The sequence below is a fragment of the Chenopodium album genome, chromosome 5 (assembly GCF_948465745.1).
Source record: "Chenopodium album chromosome 5, dcCheAlbu1.1, whole genome shotgun sequence".
In the NCBI taxonomy this organism is placed as follows: Eukaryota; Viridiplantae; Streptophyta; class Magnoliopsida; order Caryophyllales; family Amaranthaceae; genus Chenopodium; species Chenopodium album.
The window spans coordinates 38,777,173-38,795,682 of NC_137838.1; the positions used below are offsets into that span (position 1 = coordinate 38,777,173).

Here is an 18,510-nt window from a genome sequence, read left to right on the forward strand (position 1 = left end):
AATAAAAAACCCTCGGTCATGGGTCAACCAAAAAGAGCAAACACATTAGGGTTAGCACCGAACAAACACATAGCATTTAGGCACGATGATGCAAAAAAAGTTCGCAACCTAAAGTCAAGATCTATGTTCAACTATTGGTCAAGCTTTGGGTGTCAAAAGGGTACCATGGTTAAGAGTTTGGACGCGTTAGCAAGGCAGCCTCCCTTGAGGGTGTATGCCAACGGGCGGCTCCGCGAGTTCGTGATGAAATCGTACTCGACTCCATGGTTTGGGTGAATTTAATGACTCGGAAGAACCCTTATTGCCATGAGAGTTTTTGGGTTGATAGAGCTTAAATTCCCCGGGGCTAAGACGCATGTAGAACACATACGTTTTTTCAGAAAAATCGAAGGAAGTCGACTGTGGGAAAAGAAAATAGGTCACCGGACAGATTTTAGGACTGCCGTGACACGGCAGAAATTCCCGTGTCACGGTACAATGTGCCGTCAGACAGTACACTATACCGTGACACGGAAGTCAGAAAATCTGACTGGTTCCCTGTTTGCTTTTGCGCGAAACCAAGTTATCCAATTTTTCCTACGGTACAGACCTGAATGCGACGTTAAAACGTCTATGCAGATGCAAAAATGCCAAATTAATCACAAGAATATTTTTTCAAGAATCTTTCAAGTCTCATCCACTCATCTTAATTAAATACCGATCACTCAAATCGATAAATAATTAAGAATCCTCCCCAGTGGAGTCGCCAAATTGTAGGCGTCGCTCGAAGTGCGCCTACGTTAAAGCATGTGGTGAATATGCTTGGCACTCATAGGAAGTGGGAATTGACATTACGATTAGGGACAAATAAAGTAGGGAGCCGCCAACAAGTTTTTAAGGAACTTGTAAACCGTCCACGGATCATAAAAAGGCAACCACGATAAGGGACAACGATAGGCAACAACGATTGACCCGTGAAGGTTACACCCCATTCATAATCCATGAGATTACTAACTCCATATGGTTCGGAACCACGAAAGGAGGATCGGGGATGATGGTACGAAGTGAGTCATGGAGTCACATTCGCCCGTATTGGCCTCTACTCGATTCTTATAGTGAAAAGCATTCCTGTGATCTTAAAGGCATACAAACAATAATTCAATTCGTTCCAAACTATTATTTAACTAAATTGGTTTAAAATTAATACACACATAATTCTAAAAATTTGGTGATCACTTGATTAAACAACAAGATTAAAAAGGAACCTAAACCGGTTGTCCAAATTATCTTATTAGGCGTGATTTTCAATTACATATTCCCTTTAACATGCAATATGGTGATCAAAATAAATAAAATCAATATTAACATAAAAACCAATTTAATCATAATTCCAACAACATAAAAATCGTTAGAAAAACAATAATAATAAAAAGAGCATGATCCTTACTTTGAATATGTTTGTTTGCAACTACAAAATAATAAACGAGTTAGTAACTTCCAGGAAATAACAAAACAATAACTAAATTACATTAAATAAAATAAGGTTGATTTTGGGGCCAAACCCTCAAACGATTCTACCTTTCACGCCTTGGCTTAAGGACAGAACCTCGAGTAAAATATGGACTCCTTTGAGTGCTTGAAGAAGGAATTTTTGAAGTGAAAAGGGTAGGCTAGTGTTTACGTTAAGAGCATAGAAGAGAGAAAAATAAGAATAATCGAATTCTCCTTGCCCCGTACATATTTATAGGGAAATGTGCTGAGGGAGCACACGGAACCCTAAAATGATAAAAACCCTAAAAATGTATCCCGTGACACGGTCAGACTGTACCGTGACACGGTCAGACTGTATCGTCAGACGGTACAAGTTCCCGTGACACGGTCAGTTTGGAGTGACGCGGGAAATTTTCAGAAAACGGAACGGAAAACGCGTTAAGAGTTTACGCGGAAAGGACACGGAACTCTCCGTGTCACGGCAGACCTCCCGTGTCACGGAAAGTCCCACCGTCAGACGGGAAGAGTTCCCGTGACACGGTTGAGCTTGACCGTGACACGGTCAGTTCCAGTCCATTTTTCCGTCTAAATTCATTTTTAACCCTAATTTCTTTCGGCTTTTTAAGTGCCGATTGATAATTTCGGACCTTTTTATTTTTTGGACTAATAAAATAAAATAAAACGTTTGGGCCAAAAATAATAAAATAAAAAGGTTTAGGCTTAAAATCAATAAAATAAAAAGGTTTGGGCTTAAAATAAAAACTATGCTTTTACCAAACACCAAGACTAATCCATGGACCTTTCAAAAATAAGAATTTAATAAAATACGATTTTTTTAAGCACTCTCGGGATTAAATACTAAACCCGACCAACAGTGGCGGTGAAAGATTATTTATCATCAGGTTTGGTTTTGGGGAGACATTTTTAGGTGTCTACACCTGCCCTTGGTCTCTTAGTAGGTGGTTTAGTTGGAGGGAGTGTACCACTACAGGGGTTTGAAAGCCTCTTTTGTTTTGCCCGTTTTCATTGCACAAACTGCATGTCATTTCCATGTCATGCTTAGTCAAGCCCCCTAACTTCTTGGGATTTTCAAATGGGTCTTTTCTTCTATTTTTCCTTAGTCTTCCAAGCCTCACTTTGATTGGTGGGGGATAAATAGGAAATTCCTTCACAAGCCAATGCCTTTCACCATCTTTTTTTTTTTTTTTTTTGGTAAGTAAGAAATTATATTAATCACAATAAAAACTGTATAAACTGTATAAAAAATAGCCTGAAACAGGCACCACAGACTACACAAGAGCTAAAAAGCCCACACCACCCCCTAGAAGCCTAGAGAACCCTCAACCACCTACAGTTAGGGAGAAAAGGGCAAACCAGACAACTCTTCTGAGAGCCACACACATCCTGCTACCTTCTAGGAAGGGCACAGGAGGAGCAGAACTCAGGAAACAAAACACAAACAACTCCAAACAAAAACTATCAACACAGAAACAGCACAAAAGAAGTTAAACAATAGTTACATCACATGTCTAAGCTGAAACAACCATTTACAGTCTTCTGTCTTCCATCTAGCATCAATAAGCTGCTGAGCTCTTCCACTAGCTTCTCTTCTGATTGCCTTTACCAGCACCTCAGGGTGAATAACAGCATGCTGCCAGAACACATGATTTCTAGCTAGCCAAATGTTGTAAATAGTAGCACTCAAAGTGGCAAGATAAAAACTGCTCTGAATCTTGTTTTTCCCCAACTTCTCCCAGCACTTCCAGGCCTCACCAATACTATGATGTTGCAACCCAATGCCTAGCCAATTGCACACACCAGTCAAACATCTCTTACTGTACTTACAAACAAAAAACAAATGGGCAACTGTTTCAGTCTCATCACCACAAAGAAGGCACAGATCATCAGGACAGACCCCAAACCGTGCAAGCTTTTCCCTAGTTTTGAGCCTCCCCAGCATTGCCAGCCAAATTATAAAAGAATGTTTGGGAACAATAAACTTGTTCCAAACCCATTTGCTCCAAGGAACCTTATCCATATTTCCCTGCAACCACTTATAGCAATCAGCTATTTTGTACTGCTTGCTGAGCCACATATTACTAGTAAACCCTTCTTTTAGCTCCTCCTTGACCTTACACATCAATTTCCACCCCCACCCAACACTTCTCTTAGGAGTGTAGTGCCACCAATCTTGCCCTTTAAGGTAAACTAAATGCACCCATTTTACCCACAAGGATTCAGTATTCTTGGCAATCTTCCAAACATAGCTACCAATAGCTGCCTTGTTCCAAAGCAAACAATTTCTAACTCCCAGACCACCAGCATTTTTAGGTCTGCAAACCAAATCCCAGGCCAGGGGAGGAGCTCTACTCAGAATAGCCTTCCTATCCCATAAGAAAGCTCTGCAAAGATGCACAATTCTGAGCATCACAGTCTTAGGAAGTAACAAACATTAAGCCCAATAAGTGTGCAAGCTCATAAGTACAGCATTAACCAGAACTGCTCTAGCAACATAAGACAAATTCCTACTACTCCAGCATTGAATCTTATTAAGCATTTTGTCTACTATGGCATCATAGTCAGTAACTCTCAGATACTTGTCATTCAAAGGAATTTCAAGATATTTAAATGGCATATTACCAACCACAAACCCAGACAGTTGCAAAATGGCATCTCTGGTCTGATCCTGCACATTCCCAAAATAAACAGCTGTCTTCTCAGTGTTTACCTGTAGACCAGATCTTCTTTCAAAGGACTTCAGAGCTCTAAGAGAAAGTTTAACAGACTCCACATTCCCATGAGAGAAAAGCATCAGATCATCAGCAAATATAAGGTGATTCAAGGCTAAGCTCTTACATCTCTGATGGTATTTAAAGGCCTTTTTCTTCCCAATTTTCTTTAACATCCTAGTCAAATACTCCATGACCAGCACAAATAATAAGGGAGACATAGGATCACCTTTTCTAATCCCCTTTTTCCCAACAAAGAAACCATGCAGACCAGCATTAATTATCAAAGAGAAAGAAGGAGTGCTGACACACTCCATAATCCAACCAGTAAACTTTATAGGAAACCCCAAAGCCTTCAACATATTTTCTATAAATCTCCAGCTTATAGAATCATAAGCTTTCCTCAGATCCACCTTAACTGTACATCTAGGGGGCATTCTCTTATTACTATAGCTCTTAAGCATATCTTAGCAAACCAAGATATTATCTAATATGGATCTTCCAGCAACAAAGGCACCCTGACAAGCATCAACTAAACCAGGAAGCACTTCCTTAAGCTTAACACATATGAGCTTAGAAATGATCTTGTAAACAACATTACAACATGCAATTGGCCTAAATTGAGTTACCTTATTAGCATTTTCAACTTTAGGCACCAGGGTAAAAGTAGTAGCATTAACTAGCTTCAGCAGCCCTCAGCAAAAAAATTCAGCACAACTTTAGTGACAGCTTGACCAGTAATATCCCAAGTGCTCTTGAAGAACTTGCTTGAAAAACAATCAGGGCCTGGGGCTTTATCATCATCAATACTCTAGAGGGCCTCTTTCAAATCTTTCTCACTAAAGTTCCTTCATAATCTGTCTGCCTGCTCAATATTCAAACAATTCCCTTCCTGAATAACACTACCATGAATCTCACCAGTAGCAGCAGCACTGCTACATAGTAGTGATTTATAGTAGTCCAGAAAGGCCTCACAAACTTTCCTAGGCTCAGCCAATACAGAACCATCATCACAAACAACAGAATACACACTGTTCTGAATTCTCCTTTTCCTCAGAATTGCATGGAAAAAAGCAGAGTTCATATCACCATCTTTTAACCAATGAACCTTGGCTTTCTGCTTCAAGAAATTATATCTAGCAGTATGAGCCTGATTATACTCCTCCCTTGCTGTCTTCTCTTGCAGGATTAGATCTTCATTTCTAGGATCACTCTTTAGTTGAGACTGTATATCTAAAAGTTTCTTCTCATCAACAGCATCAGCTGTCTCAACACAAGTAAATCTAGTCAAGTTAATACCCTTAAGTTTCTTTTTAGCTTCAGTTAACTTCCTAACCAATTGAAACATATCAGTACCATGGATCCCAGTGGCCCAAGCTTCCTTTACAGCATCTAAAAACCAGGAGAATCAATCCACATATTAAAAAATCTGAAGGGTTTCTTCAACTGCATACCACCATCAAACAGCTGAATAACACATGGACAATGATCCATAAGACCCTCAGGAAAGAAAGTAGCTTGCAAATTAGGAAACTCATCCAAGCAAGCATTATTCACCAGAATTCTATCAATTCTAGTACTCACTCTATCAATCCCATCTTGTTTATTATTCCAAGTATAGAACATACCACCAGTTTGCCAATCAAACAGCTGAGCATCACTCAAGCACTGTCTAAATGGCTCAACTTTAGCAAGAGTTACAGTAGAACCCACCCTATCATTAAGGTTAAGGACATTATTGAAATCCCCACCAATAAGCCAGGGGCCTTGGACAATCCCAGCAAGCATCCTTAGCTGATCCCAAAGCTCACCTCTTTGCACAGCTTCATTTAAACCATACACAAAAGTTACCTCAAACTGAAAACCAGTAGCCTTGTGAACTACTCTACAATGAACCAACTGCATCTCCACCTTAACCACCATCACCTCAAAAATTTGGGACAACCAAATCACCCAAATTCTCCCATTTTTATGCTTACTGTAATTAGAGCAAACAGACCAATCACCACCAACTCTATCAAACACCCTACCAAAATTCTTATCCTTCACCCTGGTCTCAAGAAGCCCAAACATACCTATATTATGTTGTCTTATGAACCACAACACATCACACAACTTGCTAGGCATATTTAGGCCCCTAACATTCCAAAAACCTTAACTATCCATTAAACAATTCAGGGCATTCCCTTTCCTCCAAAACCCTAAATCTATTACCACTACCCCCAACCAAGACAACACCTAATCTTAACAATGTAGGAAGTTCAGACATTGAATCCTGTCCACCAGCATCAGTCATAGCATTTGTCCTGCTCCCCCCCCCCCATATCATTAGCTTGCTGCTGAGAGGAGCTAATCTTCTGAACTGGTCTCCACATTTGCTTAGGTGGCTGCCTATTCTGCTTCCTGGCTTTCACTGTATGGTTAGGACAGTGAGCATCCTCATGTCCCATACCATGAAAAACCTTGCATACTATAGGCTTCCACTCATACTCCACCTTCTAAGTAATGCAAACACCCTTTTCATCAAGGAATGTAATATTATCTGGAAATGAAGCATCAATCTCAACCTTAACCATCACACGAGCATAATTCAATTTCTCCTTAGAGGCAGTAGCTCTATCAGTCTTAATAGGGTCACCAATTAGAGAGGCAATCTTCATCAAAGCATTCTGGCCCCAAAATTTAAGTTCAAGCCCCACAAGCCTGACCCATACAGGTACCTTAGTAATTGTTTCCTTAGCCAAATCAAACTCAGGCTCCCAAGCTTTCATGATAACAGGATTTCTATCAAACAAAATGGGTCCAGCATTCAGAACTTTGTCTCTACTCTCAACAGTTCTGAATCGAACCAGAAACACCCCATTATCCATCAAAGAGATCTTATCTATCCTATATTTTCCCCAAACCCTTCTTACAAACCCATTAATTACATTCAATGGAGGTTTAGCACATACAATGTAGCAAACAATCGCTGACTTCCAGAAATCAATTTCTGGTTTCACATCTTCCAGAGTAAGTTGCACCAAACAACTAGCACCCTGCCTATCATCACCTTTTCCACCCCCAGAGAGGTCTAACCCCTCATCTCTAGTACCCTCAAACAGAGATTCCCGCCAATTCAATCGAACAGGAGGAGATTGAAAAACAGAGGGTTGCAAATCGGGGGTCTCAGAAATTGGGGGAGACAAATTGGGAGTGGGATTGATATGCTCAATCATCAAAATAGAAGTTGGATTATCAAATTTAAGAACATTATCACAGCAAGCATCAGTTCGAAGCTCAGCATCAATGGTGGAAGCAGAGTTATGAATTACCTGTAACCACGCATTGAAGTCTTCTTGATGTGCTCCTTTCTCCTCCTCAGTAATCTCAATCTCTGGAATAACATTCTCCATTACATCATCCAGCCAGCTCTCAACTGAGACATCTTCAGAAGCAATACCTTGTTCCTTTTTCTTCGTAAAATTCCTTGTTCTGGGTCCTGAATTCTGCCTTGCCTTCTGCTTTTTCTTCGATTTAGACCCTGAGCTCTTGCTTCCCTTACCCTTCTTCCTCTTTGCCATTAAAATCGGGCTAAAAATCGAAGCTCAAATTTGTGGGTTTCAATCGATTTTCAACTTTCTCTCTCTAGTTCTTGAGACTTTCTCTCTCTATTATTACTTTCTATTACCTTCATTTGATTCACAACTTTCATTTGATTCAATTAGCTTCATTGAATGCATTTAACTTGCATTCAATTCAAAAAGTTTTATTTGAATGTGTTTGACTTTTATTTGATTCAATTAGCTTCGTTGAACGCAATGCCTTTCACCATCGATTAGGGGAATAGAATGTGCATAAGCTTTAATGTACTCTGCAGTTGTGTATGATGGGTCAACAAAGTCTTCAGCATTCTTGTGTAAGTAAAATAATGCTGCCACAGCATGGCAACATGGAAGGCCAGTCATATCCCACTTCTTATCGGTGCAAGTCCTAGCATGCAAGTCACTGTCAAAGTATCCAAGTGGTAGCTTACTTAAAATCTTGTCCGTGTTGATGGGAGTGCATGACATTGTGCAGCCTCTTCCTTCTCATGCAACAGTTTCTTCACAATCCTAGGGTGTAGGGCAGTGTTCTACTTCATCATTTTCCTCCCCTTAGTCACTAGTCTCTGCATTAGAGAAGACTTGATGTCTTCTAACATATAAACCAAAATGCTTTGCCCTAGTATTGATTATGTACCCATTAAAGGTCTCATTCATGTTGTTCGTTATCACATCAGCCTTCACGTGTGTTTTCAAGAAAGCTCTACAAAACATGCTAGGATTATATGCTTTCAAAGCTTTTGCAGCAAGTGGGTTCACTTTTGTTAACACTGTAACACATCATTATAGTTTACTTGACTATAAGCCTTAAAACATGTCCAAAACAGAAATTTGAACTCATCACCCCTATAGTTTTTATGCCAGTTAGCAAATATGTGCCTTGCATAATGCCTATGTTCAGCCTCTGGTAGTACCATTGATACAGCCCTTAGAATGGACTATACATGTAACAATTCACCAAAACCAAGATAAAATAATAAACTTAAAAAAGAAACAAAAAAAAAATAAAATAGAAGGGTATAGAAATGAATACCTGATGTTCATCATCCACAATTATACAGTCTTCTCCATCCTCTAGTGCAAGGCTTTTCCTCAAGTTCAAGCGGAACCACTCCCAAGGTGCATTATTATTTTCACCTTCCACCAAAGCCTAGGAAATAGGATACATCTGATCATTGTCATCCTTATTCACTGCTACCATCAACTTGCCCCTAAGAAAAGTTTTAAGGAAGCAGGCATCTACACAGATTATCTTCCTGCATCCTCCAAGACAACCCTTCCTAAGCTAATTAAAGAAAATATACAGCCTCTGAAAAATTAGGGGCCCTTTGTCGTTGTGTTTGTATGTCACCGAGTCCACATTAGTGTTTGGACAAGCAGCTTTCAAAGCTTCAAGATATCTGCCAAACTTCCCATAGTGCTCTCTCATTGAACCATGGAGTATCCTGTGGGCATACCACTTGACTTTATAAGCAAAATCTTTTTTTACTATAACCATGTATGCTCTCCTAAAAGTCTCAATAATTTTCTTTATTTGTTGGCCATTGAAGTCAGGCCTTGAATACATCGAACAGTTGGTCAGTTAACCAAGTTGATTTGAGCTGGATATTCTTCTCCATGTTTCTAGTGCAGGAATGCTCAGTCATGACTCTCTTCACTACAAATGATCCTCTTCTAGAGTCCCAAGAGGCATACAAGAAAGGACAACCTTGTCCACATTTAACACCTATCCTCTGCTGCCTCCTTTTATTAGCAACAACTACACACAAATTCCTACCTTTATACATAGAAAACTTAGCCACATCTTGCTTGAAGTGTTCCCTGAATGTAAACAACTGGCCAACTTTCCACTCAAACTTTGAATAATCAATGTCTTTCCAAACTAGCAGCCCCCTTTTAGCTTTTCTCTATTCAACAGTGATGTCCTCATCACTTGGTGTTTGTGTATGTATCTCATCATCACTGTCCTCATACTCAGATTAAACATTCTTTTCCCTCACAACATGTTCCCTAACTGCTGACCCCTCTACTTTTTGGGCATTCAAATCACCTTCAGCAGCCTCAACTTGTAGTTTATCTGCTGGCTCAACAATACTACAGTTAAAACCCTTAACTTGATCTCTAGCTACTCTCTGCTCATCATCACCGGTATTAACATCAAAGACCTCTGGTTCCCTCACATCCAGATTTGCTTCCTACAGCTTCACCATCAAGCCCAAAACTAGCTTCATATATCTGATAGTCAGCTAGTCAATCATCCTCTTGTGTTTCATACTCATTCCAATCTATGTCATGAGTTGTACATAGTCTGCTAGGTCACTTTTTTCACCACTCAAATTTTTCCTCTTATACTCCTTACTGTACTACTCACTCCCACTCAAGTCTCCATTATACAACAATTTATCTAAGGGAATAGAGCTTTCAGGTCTGGGATCTTCCCAATCATAATCATCAAGAACCCTAGATCAAAGAAAGCTATCCTCAGGATATGAAGTGGTTGCTGCTTCTGTTTAAGTGGTTTGTGTTTTAGTAGGGTTTTTCTAGAATAAAAGGGGTAGAAGGGACCAAATTTAAAGCCTCAACATAAGCTGCCTTTAATTTTGAGGTTGCTTTTTGCCTTTTGTTTTATGTGGGGACCACTTTGGGGTTTGAATTTCCGGTGGGTTGGGACATCAAATGCATGTTGTCTAACAGCTCGTTAGATTCCTTAGTCAACCTAGAAGACCTTCTAGGAGTTAGTTTATTAGGTCTTGAGGCCATAACTGGTTTACTCATGGTTTGGGCAATACTTGGCCTAGTTTGTGATGTTTTAACAACGGTCAAAAAATTCAGGATCTTTGTCCTCATGCACAACATACAATTCAATAAATTTACATTGCAAGGCCACTTTACCCATTGCTCTGACCTCATTGTTGTTATACACAAACCTTAATCTAGTCTCCAAATCAAGCCCAGGCAATAAATAATACAACCTCGATTCATCACTATAAACACCACATTTAGCAACTAACTCTTTCAAGTAAAACCAACAAAGTTCATCAGGGTAAACAGCAAATGTCCTACACAGCCCCGCATAATACACCCACAAACCATTTTTTCCTTTCTTAAACACACCACCGTGATAGAATTTCAGACTTACCGTATCCATATCAATATGAAATCAAAAGGGGGGTTTTTACGCAAATTAGGGTTCATGATAAATTTTGAACTGTAAAATTCGTAATTCATCAATTAATTAACTTCAATTACTCACTCACAATCAGTTACGCATGAACTAATAGCAATTTACACACTGATCGACATTTACAAATTAGGGTTCGTGCATTTACCTGGAATTCTTTCCCCATAACACAATTCTCCTTGCAATTCGTAACACCACTGCTTTAACCTTTAATGTTGCTGCAATGACCTTCAGTTCCACCGTCTTTAGCAGCTTTAAATTCCACCGTCTTCAACAGCGTTCAACAGTTAATTACAAAGAAAGGGTTAAGTGACACGGAAGGAGGGAAATAAAAAAAAGGGAAATTCTCACTGGTGAATTCCAATTATTTAATTTTACAAGTGGTGACGTTCATAAAATTAATTATCAATGGTAAACCTAAATTATTGATTACCATTGATAAGTGTGATTTCCTTAACTATAGTTAGTGTTCCAGGTATGGATCCAAGGGTTCTGGTAGGTGAGCTGGATCCCGTTAACAACCTACACAAGGAAACACACGTAAACTGCCCTCGGGGGTGGCTCGAGGAACCCCCCTCCGATGCCTAAGTTAGAGAGTGTTTAGAGAGAGAAAGTGTACTTAGAGAGATGTAGAGTGTGTAATAACTTGCGTGTCTAACCTCTTTTTTGTTGTACTTTGCCCTCTATTTATAGGTGAACGATCTCCTTTGTGGAGAATCTGGCCTGGTCAGCTGTGCGGGCTGACTCTATCAGGCTGATGAGCCCCTCTTAGTTGTCCTCTCGGCAATGAGTGCGCACCTTGGGAGTTGGGAGATAGTTCAGCAGTAGTTATCCTATACAACTAGCCCCTCAAGAGGTGGTATGAGGTCACTCATGCCGACTCTACTTTACGCGGCAGAGTCTTCTTATCTGAGCCTAACAGGATGGAATAGCTCGGCAGGAGCTATCCCCTACAACTAGCCCCTCAAGAGATGGTATGAGGTCATTCATGCCAGCTATTGTGAGCGTGTAGCCTTATCGGTCGTAGCTCAATGGGTCGTCTTGTTAAATAACCCTGCACACTCCTAGCCCCTCAAGTCTCTAGGTTGTTGATGTGATCCGGAGACTAGAGTTGTTAGGTTGTAATCTTGGTGATGACTCTATCGAATTATTGGGTGTTTATGATGGGTATGTTTTTGCCTGCTAGGCACACATTTGGTCGTGGCTTGCTAAGACTGCAGGGAGAGATTTTGATCACTCCTGCTGAAGTCTGAGAAATGACGATCTTGCGGAGAGGAATTTCGATCACTCCCGCTGAATTTTGAGAAATGAAGATCTTACGGAGAGGAATTTCGATCACTCCTGCTGAAGTCTGAGAAATGACGATTTGCGGAGAGAAATTTCGATCACTTTCGCTGAAGTATGAGAAATGACGATTTGCGGAGAGGAATTTTGATCACTCTAGTTGACGTCTGAGAAATGACGATTTGCGGAGAGGAAATTCGATCACTCCCGCTGAAGTCTTTCCCTTGATATATTTTTTTTTTCGCGGGAACAGCGTTTGCATGAGTGGGACACGTGTCGATCATCCGAGCCTTTAGTTTTGATTTTAGTGAAGTGACATGGCGGTTTGGTTTTACTTCATGCCCAAACGCCCATTAATTCCGTATTAAATTCACTGTCCCCCATTTCTTTGTACCTTCTTCATCTTTTCATCTTCCCTGTCTTCTTTCTTTCATTTCAAATTTATTTCTTTCTTGTGCCCATCCTCAAACTTGCGTTTCTCCTCCATTGTTGTGGTAAGTTCTTGCCTTCTTTACTTTTATTCTTGCTTCATTTTTTTTTTTGCCATGTTCGCTTTCCTCTTCCTTGTCCTTTCCCTTTACTGAATCGCCTTTCTTATTTGGATACAGTTTGGATTTTCGCTCCCTGTTCGATTTCTTGGATCACCATTATTGTTATTCTTTGTTGCTTCTGCAACTTTTGTTCTAAAGGTACTAACTTTGTACCTTTTGTAGTATGTACTTACCCAATTTTGCTTCTTTTTGTATTTTTCTTCACAAAATTGTATCTTTTGACTCGTTTTAATTATCATTGTACGATTTTACCCCTTTCTTGTTGCTGTAATTGCGCTCTCGATTCCTTCTTTTTATTCTTCCATTGTTCTTGTCTCCATAAACTGATTTTCAATTGTCGGTGCCTCATTGCCTTCTTCTTCCTCTTTGTTGCTTTTTGTCTTTGTAGATTTCATAATGTTTGACGCTTCTTATAGTCAAAACATAAGTGAGCCTCAAGTGGCCACTAAGTCGGATTCTCCTTCTCGATCCTCTCCTTCAGGTGAGCGCCCTGCACACACTCTTCTTGTTTCTCTTTCTTCTTTCCCCACTCCTATACAAATGGTTATGCCCTATGATTGTCCCCCCGCTGCGAGCAAGATGAGTACTTTTGCGACTCTTTCTGCTGCATCTAGGTCAGGCTGTAGTCGTCCTGCTGAGGGTAGTGCTGTTAACCCTTTTTGGCGGGAGCCTCGTCCTGATTTCTTTGATCCTTACTGCGAGCGGGTGCTTGTTAAGGAAGGGATTCCTTTGTCCCATCTCACCCGTTTAAGGATGAGCGCAATGCGTCATAAAATGTTAGCTGACGTCATCAAGGCTAATCCCTCTGATGTGTCTCTTGTTACCCACATTCCCCATGTTCAGCCTTTAAATAGTTTTTCTTGGCTTAATGACATGTCTGATGTGAATTGGTTTGACCATTATGTAGAACGAGGTGGCAGTGCTGCGAATTCATCACTATCTCCTTCCTCAGCCGTTAACTCGAGCAAAATGGTTGAGTCTCCTGGTGACCGCGCTTTTTATGACTACCAGCCCACTTACGTTGTGGATCTTGTAGAGGAGGGAAACAATTTTTTTGGATGACAAGTGCTACAGGACGAAGAACTGCGTACTGGATTCCAACTGGCGTAAGGATGCCAGGAAGCTAAACCTTACTTCTGTGGGACAGAAGTTTTAAGGTTTTGGTGAGGGTTATGAGCTGGTTTTGCCTGTTGAGGGTGGGAAGCTGACCGCTGCACCTACTGGTCATATTGCGGTGTTCGCTTCTCAAGTGGATTTGGGTTTGAGGTTTCCTCTTAATCCCACTCTTGAGTAGGTGTTTAGCGCCTTTAACCTCTGCATTACTTTATTGCATCCCGCTTCTCTACATACTTTAATATGCTTGCTATGGTTTTCTCAGTTTCAAAGATACCCTGAGTCTCTGCACCTATTTAAGTCTTTAATGAGCATGAAAAGGTCTGCTTTTGGCTCGGAGGCTCGGTGGTATTATGTAGCTCCTAAAGAGAGCAGAGTTTTGTCCTACCTGAAGCTTGGTCGCTTTCGGGATTGGACTGGCAAGTTCTTCTGGGTGAGAGTGCCTTCCACTTTTGTTGTGTCGCGCAAATTTCGGGAAATTCGCACCAATATGACTGGGGTTACTGTTTCTCCTTACGAGCCTGTTCGTGAGACAAAAGCTTTTGATACTTTGCAGGGAGCTGGGTCAGGCGATTCGAGGTATCCCAAGATATGGTTCCCTAACTCCTTGTACATTGTGGGCAACAAGCAGCTCTCTGCCATGCACTTATGCCATATACATTAGGCTGGTAAGTTTTGCTTTTCTTTCTCTTCCTTCTTCTTTTCCCTTTTTGCCTTGGCCCTTATGTTGTTTTGTCTCTTTGTCTCCCATTTTCAAGTTATGACAAACTAGACAGGCGCATTCTTCGGCTAGCTGATAATTGGAAGGACCCTTTAACTAATACTTCGAGCAATCCCCTAGAGCTTTTTGATACTCTGGAGGTGTATGCTGGTTCTTTGCAGAATGAGGTGCGTCTAGCTCCATCTGAACGGCGGGCTGTCGTCGGCACTGTGACAGATGCTGACTATGCAGGATTAAGCCGTGCTGAAGCTGAGCCCTCCTCCTCCACTGTTGGGAGTATGCGTGAAACTCGTCCTGCCCCCGAAGAGCGACTTTAGAGTCTGAGGCGTTAGTGGCGCAAGGCGCTTCTCCTAAGAAGCAACCTGCTGCGGCTTTCGGCCGGGTGGCACCTCAGACCTCTGTTGCCCAGAGACCACTTGATCAAGCTTCTAATGATCTGAAGAATACCACTAATGATTTTGAGGATAGCGTTCTTAAGCTTCCCTCTGATGAGGTTGAGGCTACTACTGCTGCGGGTGTAAAGCCCACTTCTTCTACTGAGCATGTTCTGCTCTTTTCTACTGATGTCGATACTACTACCGCTGCGAAGGATATTGTAGCTCCTTTTTCTGAGGCCGCTAATTTCCAGATTCTCGATGAGACTATCTTGGAGCTTCCCATGTTTCCTCCGCGCCCTTCCAGCCTGCGAGGGCGGCTCCGAAGTGCTACCAGGGGTGGGCAATCTCAGCTGGGAAACACTCACAAGCAAGATCAGCCAGTTATAGACTTGGAGGATGATCCTATGACCTCTCTCCCTGCTGAGGATGAGCCCGCTGCGAAAAAGGCTCGCACCTCCTCTGGCCTTGATCCTTTTTCTTCTCACTCTGCTAACACTAGGCTCCCTAGTGGGAATGCTGATAGGGGAATCGATACTCAGAATTCCAGTGAACTTAATCATTGTGTTCACCAATTCTTAAGCGATGCCTTTGAGAACCCATTGTTTGCAACTTCAATCTCTGCTAGGGGTACCTTCCACCCTACTGGGCCCAATGAATTTTTTGAGGTCCCCGTTGATGCCCACCTTCATCCCTTGCTGTGCCCTGCTGGAGCTGAGAATGATCCTTTTCGCCCTAAGAAGAATGTCAGGTTTGATATCGTCCTTGTTCGTGGACGATCCCATGAAAGGTGGTACCTTGGGGTATCATCTTAATCAGGGAGTTCGTCTCCCTGGTGATTTTGCGCGCAGCTCAGTCAGTCTTCCTACGGCTACGGCTTGTCATAACTTGCAGAAGGTTAGTTCTTGCTTTTAGTCTTTTCTTCTCTTGATTCCGGTTTCTTTTTCTTCTTCTACTTATTCTTTTATTAATGCCTTGTTTTTTTTTATCCTTTATTGATTTCTATTCTGGTTTACTCTTTCTTTTCTCTGCCTTTATGTAACTTGTCCAATGCCTAACTTACAGTGGAGAAAGAGTACTAGAATCGAGGTCTGATTCTTTCACAGAAGAATTTTGAGATTCAGCAGGCTCATTTTGAGAGGGATGCCCTAGTCAGTGAGGTGACTCCCCTAAGAGAGAGAGCGGATGCCCTACATCTTCAATTGGGAGAATTTCAGCTCACTAATACCAAGCTAACGAGTTGCGAGGAACAACTGCAAACTTCTCAGGCCAAGGTGCAGACGCTAGAGGCGGAGATTGCCGATCTACGGGCTGGGCATATGGCTGAGCTAGAAACTGCTAGGAAGGAGGCACTTAGGGACTTTTCACTCTCTCCCGACTTTGCTAAGCTGCTGGCTGATTGCCATAATGGTGGTTGGGAGGCTGCGACCCACTGTGTGAGCAGTTTGTATGGTACGGGTGAGGAACAGCAGGCTCGTTTCGACACTTTCTAGGCTAAGGTTGAGGCTGCTGAAGATGCTGACCTGTTCGAGTTGCCTGCTGACCACCCTCGTGATGTTAGCTGCAAGGTTCCTGACCATGATGTGATGAACTTGGAGGCTCCTCTCTTCCTTGACATTACTGCAGCTATTAGGGTGAAGTCCTTGGCTTGTGAACAATAAAGGTTATGGCGGCTATCACCTTCCTACTCTAGTAGTTCTTCTAAGTTTCCCTCGCCCATATCTGTGGTAACTAGATAGTTTTTGTTGCTATCTTAGGGGTGTATAGCTGCCAAAGATTATGTTTTTCTTGTGTCTTCTCATAACACTTTATCTTTTCACTACTTGTCCTTTCCAGCTTGACTTGAATTTATGTTTTATTAACTTTACTCTGCTGAATGTTTACTCTGCCTTGGTGGGCAGGGGTTCAGCTTTATAGATATTGTGACTTTACCTGCTGAATGTTTACTCAGCCTTGGTGGGCAGAGGTTCGGCTTTATGTCGTATGTATATGATGACCTTTCTTCTATTTCGTCGTTGGTCGTTTTGTAGTCTGTGTGCCTGTCAGAACCTACTGTTGGGCCAAGGTGTAGTAGTACCTAGACCTTAGCACAGAAGCCCCTTTGTTGCACTCAGTGAAGCCTCGTAGGTTAGGCCTCCCTGTTTTCCTTATTTGGCTGCTGGGGGCTTTCTTATTTTCTTGTCATCTGCTATATTTAACAGGAACTTCAGTGAGCTTTGCTCTTTCTGCCCTGTTTGCGTAGTGCTCTACGTACTCTACTTAATTTTTAAGAGACTTGCTTGCATATTGATTAGTTTATTCAATTGCTGCTTGTTTGGCATCATTCGGTTTGCTCTGCTGAGACTTATTCGTATCAACCAACTTTTGGCTATTCATTTTATGTCATTCAGCTTATTTTGTGGTGACTTGTTTGTGTCGTTCAGCTTTTTTGTGCTGCGACTTATTGCTTTGTGCCCCCTACTTCTCTTTGTAAGGGCTTATCATTTGTCAATCTCCTCCTCTCCCCCTCAAAGAGGTGAGCTGGGTGGGACTAAGAGGTACTTAGTGTTACCCGCGCAGCTCATCCCTCTTCGTTTTTACCGACCTTCCCTGCTCAAGTTGAACGTGTCAGGCCTCCCCGAGGTGGTGCCCTATTTTACTTTGAGCAGGTAAGGTGAAATTTTAGGGAGGGATTCCCTTTTGTCGTTTAACATTATTTTGCTGCACCATGTTATGGTGCTTTTTTCCTTCAACACTTACATGTTTTTTTTTTCTGCATGTTAGTACATGATGCTAAAGCATAATATATTTAAACAAGTTTATGAAATATACTCCTCACGTAGAGGCTCATATTTCATTGAATTAAAATGGCTTGAATGCTTTAATTGATATAACATGAACTAAATAGAGTTCTTGCAAAATTGAAACAATTATTCCCAATGCTACTTAACTTCTTGCCACTTTAAAAAAAATATTTCTTTAGCACATCAGCATTGAAACTATTCCTTAAGACATGACCTTCTTAATCTGCGAGAAGGAATGCACCAGGTCCTACCTGCTCATGAATGATGAAAGGGCCTTCCCAATTAGCTGACAGCTTTCCATGCTGGTTTCCTCTTCCCACTGCTGCTGTCCTTCTGAGAACCAGGTCTCCTGGCAGGAGCTCCCAGTGCTTGACTATTTTGTTGAAAGCTTTGGAAATCCTGCTCTTCTGGGCTGCCAGCTTGAGAGCTTCTTTTAGCCTTACTTCCGACAAGAAGTCTAGCTCCTCCAGCATGCGCTTTTCATTTCCTTGTGGCTCATAGTGTTGTATCCGCAGGCTGAGAATTTTCACTTCCACTAGGACAACTGCATCAGCCCCATAGGCTACAGTGAAAGGGATTTTACTGATAGATTCTTTTTTCAGTGGTTCTATTTGCCCATAACACCTCTGGGACTAGGTCAGCCCATAGGCCTTTGTGCTCCTTCAGCTTCCTCTGCAGGGCTGTTAAGATCAGCTTATTTACTGCTTTGGCTTGGCCATT

The 18,510-nt window shown here is 41.5% G+C and overlaps 2 protein-coding genes across 2 annotated transcripts; both read right to left on the reverse strand.

Moving 5' to 3' along the window:
* Nucleotides 1-2,703: 2,703 nt before the first annotated feature.
* On the reverse strand, nt 2,704-3,898 carry LOC145632838 (uncharacterized). The gene is made up of 3 exons (XM_081685170.1): nt 2,991-3,898; nt 2,845-2,946; nt 2,704-2,740 (listed from the first exon to the last, which is right to left on the reverse strand). The coding sequence occupies exons 1-3, from the start codon at nt 3,896-3,898 to the stop codon at nt 2,704-2,706; spliced, it is 1,047 nt and encodes a 348-aa protein (XP_081541296.1).
* Nucleotides 3,899-5,049: 1,151 nt separating this feature from the next.
* LOC145632839 (uncharacterized) lies at nt 5,050-6,495 on the reverse strand. Its single transcript, XM_081685171.1, has 3 exons — nt 6,414-6,495; nt 5,654-6,274; nt 5,050-5,591 (listed from the first exon to the last, which is right to left on the reverse strand). The coding sequence occupies exons 1-3, from the start codon at nt 6,493-6,495 to the stop codon at nt 5,050-5,052; spliced, it is 1,245 nt and encodes a 414-aa protein (XP_081541297.1).
* Between the last annotated feature and the right edge of the window lie 12,015 nt (nt 6,496-18,510).